This window comes from Coturnix japonica, chromosome 3 (genome assembly GCF_001577835.2).
Source record: "Coturnix japonica isolate 7356 chromosome 3, Coturnix japonica 2.1, whole genome shotgun sequence".
Classification (NCBI taxonomy): Eukaryota; Metazoa; Chordata; class Aves; order Galliformes; family Phasianidae; genus Coturnix; species Coturnix japonica.
The window spans coordinates 95,925,855-95,937,909 of NC_029518.1; the positions used below are offsets into that span (position 1 = coordinate 95,925,855).

The window sequence follows — 12,055 nt, forward strand, 5'->3', positions numbered from 1 at the left end:
CCCCAACCCCATCCCATTCCCATCCCCAACCCCATCCCAATCCCCATCTCATCTCATCCCCTTCCACCCCCCCATACAGAGGCAGAGCTCCTACCACACTAATGTATTAAATACTCGGAGTGATGGGCATCACGTGGATGAGGTCTTGCACAGCACGCTGCAGCCCCCCACCCCACCCAGTGCCCACCTTGCTTTGCAAACACCCTCTGCAAAAGGACTCCTTGAAAGCAGCACAAATGATCCAGCGTGGGTGCAAAGCAGCATCCTACCAGCAAGCAAGGATGTACGGAGAGCAGAGGCAGAGCCCTGCCCATGTCCTATGGCTGGGCAGCAGCAACACGGGCGGTTGAGCGCTGCAGGAGGCGGCTCAGCTCATCCTGGAGGCGCTGGGAGGAGGCGTCGAGGATGTGGGCAAGGTGAGAGGTGAGATTCAGCACGTGGGCCACCAGGCGGATGTCCTTGCGCAGCCTGCGGGTTCAATGCAGGGACATGGGTGGATATCAATGGCACGAGCCAATGGCTGATCCTGAGGGTTCAGGCAAGGGATATACGTCTGGATATCAGTGGCATGAGACATGGTGGGGATGGATCAATGGTTGGGCTTGAAGATCTTGGAGGTCTTTCGAACCCCCAGTGATTCTATGATGCTCTATCAGTGGTGTGGGCTGGTGGAGCCTCCGTACCTCACCTGAGACCCACCAACCAACTATATGTGCTCACCAACAGCACTGAGCATCCTTAGGACCATGCAGAGCAGCACCCAGACCTGGGTGCCTGTAATGCCCACCTGTGTGTGGAGTTTGGGTGATGCTTCCCCCTATCCCCATCACCTGTAAGGAGCATCTCCCCTACTTCCCCCTACCAGGGACCTCCAGATGTCAGCAGAACTCCCCAAGAACCATCCATTATTCCACGCTTAAAAGAATGGGATGGGAATGGGAATCCACTTTATGGATGTGGGGCTCAGGGTGCTGCTCACTTACTTCTCCCTCTTCTCCACCACCTGTGGGTGATCGCTCTGGGCCATATGAGCCTCCAGCTCCCTGCGCACGTTGTCCAGGCTCTCCCCAAACTCCTGGTTGGCCCCACGGATGGCGGGCAGGGCCTCATTGATCACATCCTGGTATCGGGTTTGGGGTTCCTCCAGCACCGCTGCTGCCTCCACATCCTGCAGCGTAGCCCTGTTCTGCTGCAGGAGGCTCTGCAGATGTTCCAGCTCCTCACGGGATGCAAGAGAGGATGACACATGGGGTGGACGGCAGGGGTCTGGGGCATGGAAGGTGATGCCACAGCGCTCAGGGTCCCCATGGGGGTCATGCTGGGGGGTGGCATGAGGGAGCAGCGCACACAGCCCCACCAACAAGCAGCAGGCCCGCGGGACCATGGTGTCCTATGGGGAGAGGTGGGAGTCAGCACCCTGCTGTGGGGCTGGGATGCTCTTGGGGACCCTTCTGCATCCCACCAGGGACCCTCAGATTTCAGTTTGCATCAGCAAAATCCCTCAGAGATGTTTCTTTTCCTATAAGGGATGGAAAACTTTCCGACTGCTGGGATTTAGGATCTGGGGGGGGTGGGGGGGGTGCTGTGCCCCAAAGTGTAAAGGTGGGAACACTGAGGCACAAAGGGGCTGGAGCTGATTCTGCCCCTCCAACTCCCCTCCATGGAGGAGAAAGGGGCCTCGGTGGGGAGCAGCAGACAGCTCGGCTCTTCCAAAACCACCATTGGAAACCTCTGGCAGCTGGGCTGGAAGGGCGGAGAGCAGAACAAAGAGCCCTGAAGCATTGGGGAAGGACCGGAGATGCCATTCGGAGACCGCAGAGCTGTGGCATCCAGCCCTGCCATGAGCTGGCTGGGACTCAGCACAACGTCTGCTGGCAGGGAGAATCAAGTTCCATCCTGACCAAAGTCTTCTTTCCTTCTCCTTCCTCCTTCAAATGCATTTGGATTTTTGCTTTGGGGAACTCTCTCTGCCCATCAGGGGTCCGGGCTGTGCCAGATGTTGGGTAAGGAGCTTTAATCCGGGTGGAGCACGGGGGTAAGTGGGGGACAATGAGCAAAGCAACTGGATTCCCATAGCTGGGAATGGCACAGCTCGAGGGGGGCTCAGATCCCACCCAGAGCAACTCATCCTCTCAACCCAAAGCAATTCCCACCCCCCCTTCGTACAGAATATGACCCCTACCCCCCCTGCACTTAGTTTACAATGCTTCAATAACCCCCCCTCCCCAACACACACCCTGCAACCCCTATTTGTCCCACATTTCAGCCCCACTGCTCATCTTGCAGTAGGGGAAACTGAGGCACCGGGGTGGCACCGCTCCCCTCCCACCTCCCATCACCTTCCCCCCCCCCCATCCCACTCACTGCAAGGCGAGGCGACGCTCCTGCAATGTGGGCACTGTGCTCTGGGAGGCTGGGCCAGCCCACGTTCATGTGCACACACGCATGTGCACACACACACACACTGTGCACAGCAATGAGCTTGGAGGGCTGAGGGGGGATGTATGGGGTCGTGCATGTATTGGGGGGGGGGTCTGAGTGTGTTATAAAGCTGGGAGGGATACAGCTATGAGCAGCATGGCTTGACAGCGTGCATATGTGTGCATGTATGTGCTAAGCATGTGGATGTGCGTGCAGGTGTGCGTGCATGGATGTGCTGCACGTATATACGTGTGTATACGTATGCAAACCCAAGGGGTGCAGCAGGAGCCGAGATAGCTGCAGGATCAACTCATTAATACCCCCCCCAAAACGCAACGTGGGGCAAAAGCCACCACATTTGCCCATTCGTGAGGATCTGGGAGACCACTACCCTAAACCCATGGGGAAGCGGGGACCCCATAGATTCAGTAGGGCGATGGTTGGGCCGTTCCTGTGTCGGGATGCCCCCCAAAAGGACTATATAGGGGAGGGTCTATGTGCTGAGTGGAACGGACGGGCGGCGCTAGGACCTGCGCGGCGCTGCAGGGCAAGGGGGCGTGGCCAAGACACATAAGGGGGCGTGGCTACGGGAGGGGGCGTGGCTTAGGGCGCGGCCTTTGGAGGTCACAGGTTCGAGACCCGGCTGTGGAAGCTGTCATGGCTCGTAGGTTTGCGTTGTTCGATTTAGGCGGTGTTCTCTTCGGACCCGGCCTGCAGCACTTTTTGGGCTCCTGCGAACGGAATTACGCCTTGCCCAGGTAACGGTTCGGCACCGCTTTCTAGGTTCCGGTTCGGAGTTTTAAAAGCCGCCCGCCCGCTTGTAAACGGGGCGCCTCTCAGACAGAGACACGTGGAAACAAAGCGGCGATGTTGTGTGTGCGGTCGCCGCCCGCGCGGACTCAGCGATAGACCCCCCGATGGGACGGGAGGGGGAGGGGGATGCGGATTAACCCCCCACCCCTATTTGGAAGGGGGGGGGGGGGCATTAGCCCCCTCCTCAACGCCTTCAATGGGGCTGAGCTGCTTGAGACCCGCCGTAGGTCCTTGCACCCCGTGTCAGCCTTCAGACTGCCCGAGAATTGGGGTATTTCGCCCCATATCTGATCCCAAAGACCATTGGGAACCCATTTGTCCTATTTAGGAACTTCCCAACGCCATGAGTAGAACGGGTTGGGGCTGTTTGCACCACCCCATGTGTCCAAAGGGGGAATAGCAGCGTTATTTCAGCACAGCGATGCATTTCAGTGCAATATACAGAGCTGGAAGCAACGAGTTAAGCAATATAGATGCAGAGGAGCAGATGGAGCAATAAATTCCTCCATTATCAGCCGATGAAATAGTTCATCCTTCACCTCATTACGAAAAGAAATGGGTGACACCGATCTCGCTGGCACAGGGATGAAATCGACCCGAAGGAATTCTGTCCCATTGCCAAGCGCTTTGCTTTTGTTTTATTGCCTCCTGAGAAAGCCCTTTTGTGATTCTGATAGGGGCAATTATTTTCCTTGAGCTGCAGCTTTGCACATTTCCTCCTTCTCGGCTGTTTTCTCTTCTCCTTGGCCGATCAGCCCCGAGTCGTACTCGAGATGCGAAGTAATTGAGCTGCCAGCGAGGATGGATGTGATGGGGGATGGAGGGGGGTTGGTGCTCAGAGCCACCTCTATCTAATGCATCTCTTGCCCATCAGTCTTGGGATGCCCACTCTTCAGTCCTGGGCTGCCCCCTTGCAGGTTTTGGGGTGCTCTCCCTTTGGTTTTGGGATACTCCCCTTAGTTTTGGGATACTTCCCTTGGTATTGGGGTTCCCCTTCTTGGTTTTGGGATACCCCTTCTTGGTTTTGGGATGCCCTCTCTTGGTTTTGAGGGTCATCTCTTCCAAGTTTGGGCTACTCCTCCCAGTCTCTGAGGTACCTCCCTTGTTTTTGGGTCGTCCCCATTGGTATAGTGGCACCAAACCTTTGGGTTTTGGGNCCTCCCTTGTTTTTGGGTCGTCCCCATTGGTATAGTGGCACCAAACCTTTGGGTTTTGGGAGCTCCCCCAGGCTTTGGGATGCTCCCCCCCCCCCCCCACCCCTTGGTATTGGGGTATCGACCCTTTGGTTTTGAGGAGCTCCCTTTGGTTTTGAGGTGGCCCTCCAGGATTTGGGATTCCCTCTTCTAGGCTTTGGGGTATCCTCTGCTCCATTTGGTCATGGCGTGTCCCACCATTTGGTTTTGCAGTGCCTACCCCTTGGTTTTGGGGTACCCCCCAGGCTTAGGGGTACCATCCCCAAGCTTTGGGGTCCCCCCTTTGGTTTTGGTTTTCACCCTCAGATCTTGGGGTGCCCACTGACCACAGCACCCCCCTCTCTTTCCTTTGTAGGAATTTCTTGCGGGATGTCCTGTTTGCAGGTGGCTCTGACAGCCCCCATAACAAGGTGATGCGGGGGCAGATCACCCTGTCCCAGGTGAGTGGTGAGCACTGGGGAGGGGTCCATCAGTTGCCCCTATATGGATTTGAGGGGGCCAGGGGTTTTGGGTTGAACCCTTTGGTTTTGGGATGGAGCCATTGAAAGTGAGGTGCGAGGCTGCGGGTACTGCCTCACCACAGGGCTATCTCTGATGGGATCTGGGGGTGTTTTCCAGCTCTTCTTGGAGGTGGACGAGGGTTGCAGGCAGCACGCCTCCACTTCAGGCATCACGTTACCAACCACCTTTTCTATCGCCCATGTGTTTGAGGAGATGGCAGCCAAGGGCACCCTCAATGCCCAACTGCTGCAGGCTGCCAGCACGCTCCGGAGGAACGGTGGGTGCCAGGGAGCTGTGGGGTATCCCAGCTCATTCAGGATGGAAGAGACCTCTAGGTCCCCAAGTCCAATGATAGCCCATCCCACCATGCCCACTGCCCACATCCCTCAGTGCCACATCCCCAAAGCTCTGGAATACCTCCATGTACAGTGGCCCCACCACCTCCCTGGGCAGCTGTGCCACTGCATTACTGCTTTTTGGAGAAGAAATTGTTCCTAATATCCAACCTGAACCTCCCCTGGTGCATATTTGAGGCCATCACCTTTCAACCCTTGGGGACAGGAAGGGCTGTAACTCCTGGGTGGTGTTGAGGTGTGCCTGGTTTGTTACCAAGCAAAGCCTTGATGATCTTGGAGGTCTTTCTCAACCTTAGTCAATCTATGGCTTTATTTAGGGACATGGCTTAGTGGGCATAGTGGGAATGGGTCTGTGATTGGACTTGATGTTCTTAGGAGTCTTCTGTGATTCTTGAAGTAGGCATGGTGGTAAAGGATTGCCAGATGGACTTGATGATCTTGATGGTCTTTTTGAACCTTAACAATTCTGTGATTCTATTTAGGGACATGGTCACTAAGATTTCCCCCATCTCTGCTTTTCCCCAGGGTTTAAGACCTGTGTCTTCACCAACAACTGGGTGGATGACAGCACGGGGCGGCTCTTCACCTCCTCTCTGCTGACCGTCCTGCAGCGGCATTTTGACCTGCTCATTGAATCATGCCGTGTGGGGCTGCACAAGCCAGATCCCCGCATATACACATATGCCCTGGATGTGCTGCAGGCACGACCACAGGAGGTACGGGGTCACCATCATCCCCTACAGCTTCCAAGATGGTGATGATGCCCAGAGGGGCTGTAGGGTCTCCTCCATTGGGAACTCCAAAGCCCCTGTCCATGGTGCTGGGCACCCTACTATGGGTGGGGAAGAGGGGGATCCAGGGGTGCCTCTATCCCCAAGCACCCTGGGGATCTCTGGATCCCTTTGTCTGGGATCTGCTCCAGGTGATCGTTCTGGATGACATCGGGGAGAACCTGAAGCCAGCCCGAGAGATGGGCATGGCCACCATACTCGTCAGGGACACCGACACCGTCCTGAAGGAGCTGCAGGAGCTGTCAGGCGTGCAGGTATGTAGTGGTGCCATAGGGACACCCTGACCCCCACTGGGTCAGGATCTGGGTAAAGGTTGGATTGCTGTTCTCGGATATAGGATCAGCAATGTCAGGGTGGAGGCACAGCTGTGGGTGTCCAGTGCTGATGGGAAGAGGAAACAGGCACAGCTTCTCCATCCATGTGAAGCATTGTGCCACAGTGTCTGCATGGCACTGCTGGGTGACACTGGAAGCTCAGCACTAACAGGTGCTGTACTCCACCTTAGGAGCTCTCCTTATCCCATAGCTTCTCCAGCAAGAGGAACCATTGCCAACCTCCTGTGATCCAGCCACCATGAGCCATGGATACGTGCCCATCCGGGTAAGGGGGGCAGCAAATCATGGTGGGGACAAATGTTCTACTCAGAGCATTGGGACAAAGGCAAGGATTTGACATCATGCTGTTCTGGAGGGACTGTGATGCACGATGTTCCCCATCCACCCCATGGCCAAATGCCTTGCACGTGGCTCAGGAGCACCCAGGGGGCTCTGAGGGTGCTGGGTGCTGAGCTCTCTCTGACCCCACAGCCCGGCGTGCAGCTGCACTTTGTGGAGATGGGGCATGGCCCCACTATCTGCCTGTGTCACGGCTTCCCTGAGTCCTGGCTCTCCTGGCGCTACCAGGTAAGGGGATGGGGAGATGGGATGGCCATGTTGGTGTGGTGACACACCAGGCATTGCATCCTTCCATGTTTTTTTTACTGCTTGCTTTCCCAGATTCCTGCTCTGGCTGATGCTGGCTTCCGTGTCATTGCTTTGGAGATGAAAGGCTACGGCGAGTCCACAGCACCACCAGGTGAGCAGTACCCCTCCTTCCCCATGGGACCAAGATGTAGCCACGAGCATCCGAAGGTTTTCCCCATCCCTTTGCTCTGGATAAGGGGCTCAGAGCATAGTGTCTGCTGTCGCTTGTCCCCAGCTGGGTGGTGTTTGACACAAGGTTCCTTCACCCTGGGGAGACAGAGGAGCTTTTGTGATCCCTTTAGATAAATGGGAACACTGCAGTGATAGGAATTCTGTCTTTTGCACAGAGATAGAAGAGTATTCCCAGGAGCAGATCTGTAAGGTGAGGAGCTGTGGTGCCATATGGAGGTGGGAGGGCTAGAGCTGGAACCCTGGGCTTGGCTCTTGCATATGGGTGAGACCCATGGGGGGAACCTCAGCCTCTGCTTGACACTGGGATGTGGGACCCTCTGACCCCAATCTCCTCCATCTGCAGGACCTGACTGTTTTTCTGGACAAACTGGTAAGAATCCCCCTCCTCACCCCCACCTGCCACCATGTCTGAGCAGTTCATGCCCTCCCTGTATACTGTAGATGTGAACTTCAGGACAGGGATGCTCATGCCCCTCAAAGATCTATAGGGATACCCTTATAGGGTCTGTCAGCCCCTGTTCTGTGTTGCCACCTCCAGTCCTTGGCTAAGTGTGGGGATATGGTGCCCACCTCCATGGGAGCCTCATCCCATGGCAAATCCTTTGGAATCACAGTAGATCCCAGAGTGCTCAACCTGGCAGCCCCCATCCCCTTTATGTGGGGTTTTGGCTCCCATCCCCCTATTGGGAAAGGGTTAAACCACAGCACAGAGCCTCACCATCCCTAGCTTCCCCCCTTGCCATCCTCAGGGAGCTCTTGCTGCTGGAAGGGAGTTTTAATTATATTTCTAAACATCGGCTAATTACAGACCGTCTGCTTCGTTGTTATGAGCTGGTGTTTTAATTGGATTTGTTTGTAGGAGCCCGTGGGGGTCAGTAAGAAGGAAGGACAGCTGGGGAGCGGAGCACTGGGTGTAGGATCTGGCTGCCCTGCAGGGTGCTGCCAGCCCTTCCCGACCCTATATCCCACTGCCATATGGGGGCTGGTCCCCATAGGTCCCCCTTCAGGACCCCATGCTCTACCCTCTCCTCCATCCCCATGCCACTGGTAGCAAAAGGCCCCCCCAAAAGAAAGAGAAGTCTTTTTTTAATGCTTTTTGGGGAAGGCAAAGCTCTCCATGTTCAGTGCTTAGGATTCCAATCTCTGCTTTTGAGTGTGGAGGTTCATTGGGCTTAATGGGATGTTCACCTTGGGGTCGCGCTTACTGGAGTGCTCTCCTTAGGGACATACTCAGTGGGATGCTCACCTTGGGTTTGTGCTCATTGGGATGTTCTCTTTTTGGATTGTAGTCACTGGGATGCTGACCATGGGGGTGAACTCAATGGGATTCTCTCCTTGGGTTTGTGCTCATTGGGATGCTCTCCTTTGGGTTGTAGTCACTGGGATGCTCTCCTTGGGGATGCTGTCCTTGGGGTCATACTCAGTGGGGTGCTGTCCTTGGGTTTGTACTCATTGGGATGCTCTCCTTTGGGTTGTAGTCACTGGGTGGGATGCTGGCCATGGGGGTGAGCTCAATGGGATGCTGTCCTTGGGGATGCTGTCCTTGGGGACACGCTCACTGGGATGCTCGCCATGAGGGTGAGCTCAATGAGATTTTCTGTTGGGAGTGCACTCGATGAGATGCCCTCCTTGGGGCTGTGCTCAGTAGGATGCTCTTGTTGGTGCTGCACTCAGTGAAATGCTCTCCATGGGGATGCACTCATGGTCCCTCTCCCTGTCATTGTCCTGCAGGGCATCCCACAAGCTGTGTTCATCGGCCATGACTGGGGTGGTGCAGTGGTCTGGAACATGGCCCTCTTCTACCCCGAGAGAGTGAGGTGGGTTCATACCTCACTGCCCTTTTAGGGTCAGCAACCATCCCTGCAGGGAGCACCCTGTTGCCTTTCACCCTTCAGGGCTTGCCTGGCTTTGCTCCCCATGGTAACTTTGCTCCCCACATTGTCCCAGGGCTGTGGCCTCACTGAACACCCCATACCGACCAGCAGACCCCACAGTGGATGTTGTGGAGAAGCTGAAAAGCTTCCCTATGTTTGATTACCAGTTCTACTTCCAAGAGCCGGTGAGTCAAGGATGGGGGACCTGCCCATGTTGGGGTCCCCAGCTTGCATGGTCTTTGCCTACCCAAAGGCTGGACTCCCATCCTGATGCCATGGGGTGCCCAATATCATCCCGCTGCCCCATCCTACACTGCAGGGTGTTGCAGAGGCTGAGCTGGAGAAGGACATTGGCCGTACCCTGAAAGCCCTTATCCGTTCCACCCGCCCAGAGGTAGGAGAGGACCTGGGAGGGAAAAGGGTTGACCTGGGTGGAAGAAGCAAAGGAATCTGGGGATGGCTTTATACTGCCTACAGTGCTCTTCAGGCATGCTCCACCCTTGTCTGCTGCCCCGTTTGCCTGCAGCACAGCCTGCATTGAGCTGCCATCAGTAGGGACCAGAGTGAACGCAGCTCTGTGAGCAGTGCGGGGCTTACTGCCCTGTAGAGCAATAAGACCCTGCAAAGCTGTGCTTTGAGAAAGGGGATGCACTTCTGCATCCTGTGGGGTGCAGCAGTGCTCGGTGCTGGCTCATGGCAAGGAGGGGCTCGCAGCTCCACATTGGCTATGGGTGACCCCATCAGCACTGTGCCATCTCTTCAAGGACCGCCTGCACTCGGTGCCCGGCCTGCTTGGTGTCCAGGAGCGAGGTATGGGGCTGCTGGGGGGCACAGCTCTGCAGTGGGGCTGAGTTGAGGGGTGGCCATGCTCCCATTGCCCTGCTTTGTGTTGTAGGGGGGCTGCTGGTTGGCTTCCCAGAGGACATTCCTGAGAGCCTCATCCTGCATGGTGCTGAGCTGCAGTACTACATCGAGCGCTTCCAGAGGTCTGGCTTCAGGTAGGAGCAGTGCTGTGCCCCTTTAAGGCTGTGTTATGGGCTGAGCAATGGGATCAGTAGAACTGAACCCCAATTCCCCATTCCCTTTCCCCAAGGGGTCCGCTGAATTGGTACCGGAACATGAGACCCAACTGGCACTGGGCACTCTCAGCCAAGGACAGGAAGGTAGGCATGGGGGATCCTCTTTAATGGGAGCAATGTATGGGGCTACCGCCACATGGACAAGTGTCACCCATGTCCCTATGTATTCCCTACAGATTCTCATGCCAGCACTGATGGTGACAGCAGGGAAGGATGTGGTGTTGCTCCCCAGCATGAGCAAGGGCATGGAGGAGTGGGTACGTATGGCCCCATCCCAAAGGCATTGGGGTGGAGATGGTTCTGAGGGAGCTCCAATGGGAATGGAGCTCAGGGGGTGGGAGTTGTGCTGGGATATGGGCTGGGGTGTGGGATGTGTGGATTAAAGGAGGGTTAAAGGGGGTTATGAAGGGGAGGAATAAAGGGGAAGGGGGTAAGGGGAGGAATAAAGGGTGGGGAGAAACAAAAGTGGAATGAGGGAGGAATAAATAAGGAATAAGGGGAGGATGAGGAGGGAATAAGGAAGGAATAAGGGGAGGATAAGGAGTGAATAAGGAAGGAATAAGGGGAGGATAAGGAGGGAATAAGGAAGGAATAAGGGGAGGATAAGGAGTGAATAAGGAGTGAATAAGGAGTGAATAAGGGAAGAATAAGGGAAGAATAAGGGAAGAATAAGGGAGGGATAAGGGAGGGATAAGGGAGGTATATGGGAAGAATAAAGGGATAATAAAAGAAGTATTAAGGGGGGTAATAAGGGAGGGATAGGGAGGACTGAAACAGGAATAAGGAAGGGATAAGAGGGAAATTAGAAGGTAAATCAGGAGGGAATAAAGGGAAAGGATAAGGAAGGGAGTGAGGGAGGGTGAAGGGAATATGGGAAGAATAAAGGGGGATAAGAAGATAGGGATATAAAGGGAGAAGTAAGAAACAGGTAAGGAAAGGAGAAGGGGGAAATAAGGGGAGGGGGTAAGGGGAATATGGGAAACGGGGATAAGGAGGTGATGGGGGATAAGGGTGGGATAAGGAGGCAGGAGGGGGTCTGTTCCTGGCCCAACCTCCCCTGCCTCCCCCCCCAAAGATCCCACAGCTGCGCCGGGGGCACCTGGAGGCTTGTGGCCATTGGACACAGATGGAGAGGTGAGAGCTGGGAGTGGGAACCTGGGACTGGGCCCCTACTCTATGCCAGCTCCAATTGTACTCTGTGCATCCCCCCAGGCCCGCGGCTCTGAACAAGATCCTGGTGGAGTGGTTGGAGGGGCTGCCCCCAGATGGGGCTGTGCTGAAGGCATCTCGGCTGTGAGCATCCCTGAAGCTCCATCCCAGGGCTCCCCTCGCCCTGGGGTTATGCTGGGAATGGGGTTTTTTGTAGGGAAGCCTGGATGCACTGACACTGCTGCTGCTTCAGAAATCACCTTCTTGCCTTTATAACATAGAGAAATAAAGCACCCGTGGGGTTCAGTCCCCTACTGCTTCTCCTATGGGGTCTCCGGGACTTGGCTTGGTGCTGCATTCCTGCAGTGCCAGGGTTCATCCTATTCCTTTTTGCTGAGCTCCAGGCCCTTGCTGCGGCCTCAAAAGCTTGGGAGCAGCCAGCCAGGATGGTGGAAGGGCTGGGCAAACATGCCTGGTATTTCCCCTCCTTTCCACCCCCCCCCCTTCCCCCGACTCTTCCCCAGCCCTCAGATATTTTCAGCCTGGGATTTGTGGTTTGTCTGTCTGCAGGAAGGGTTGCACAACCGTCTGCTTCTGTCATTTGTTTTTATTGGAGGTGGGCAGGAGTGGGAGGATCCCATTGCACCTCCAGTGCCTCGTACTCACTGCAGGGCTGCTAAGTGTGGTGTGCCCACTCCCTGCAGCACCCCTGGGGGTGGCTTTC

General features: G+C 55.7%; 2 protein-coding genes across 2 annotated transcripts; one reads left to right on the forward strand and one right to left on the reverse strand.

Annotated features, from left to right (window-relative positions):
• Window positions 1–54: 54 nt before the first annotated feature.
• LOC107312336 lies at window positions 55–2,464 on the reverse strand. Its single transcript, XM_015859647.2, has 3 exons — window positions 2,365–2,464; window positions 984–1,390; window positions 55–468 (listed from the first exon to the last, which is right to left on the reverse strand). The coding sequence occupies exons 1-3, from the start codon at window positions 2,431–2,433 to the stop codon at window positions 318–320; spliced, it is 627 nt and encodes a 208-aa protein (XP_015715133.1). The 5' UTR covers window positions 2,434–2,464; the 3' UTR covers window positions 55–317.
• A 560-nt stretch (window positions 2,465–3,024) lies between these two features.
• EPHX2 (epoxide hydrolase 2) lies at window positions 3,025–11,657 on the forward strand. Its single transcript, XM_015859842.2, has 19 exons — window positions 3,025–3,179; window positions 4,783–4,867; window positions 5,046–5,205; window positions 5,810–6,000; window positions 6,207–6,329; window positions 6,601–6,675; window positions 6,882–6,977; window positions 7,071–7,149; window positions 7,385–7,419; window positions 7,573–7,599; window positions 8,961–9,046; window positions 9,177–9,288; window positions 9,423–9,497; window positions 9,868–9,913; window positions 9,999–10,101; window positions 10,197–10,266; window positions 10,359–10,439; window positions 11,258–11,316; window positions 11,395–11,657. The coding sequence occupies exons 1-19, from the start codon at window positions 3,079–3,081 to the stop codon at window positions 11,477–11,479; spliced, it is 1,689 nt and encodes a 562-aa protein (XP_015715328.1). The 5' UTR covers window positions 3,025–3,078; the 3' UTR covers window positions 11,480–11,657.
• The last annotated feature ends 398 nt before the right edge of the window (window positions 11,658–12,055 follow it).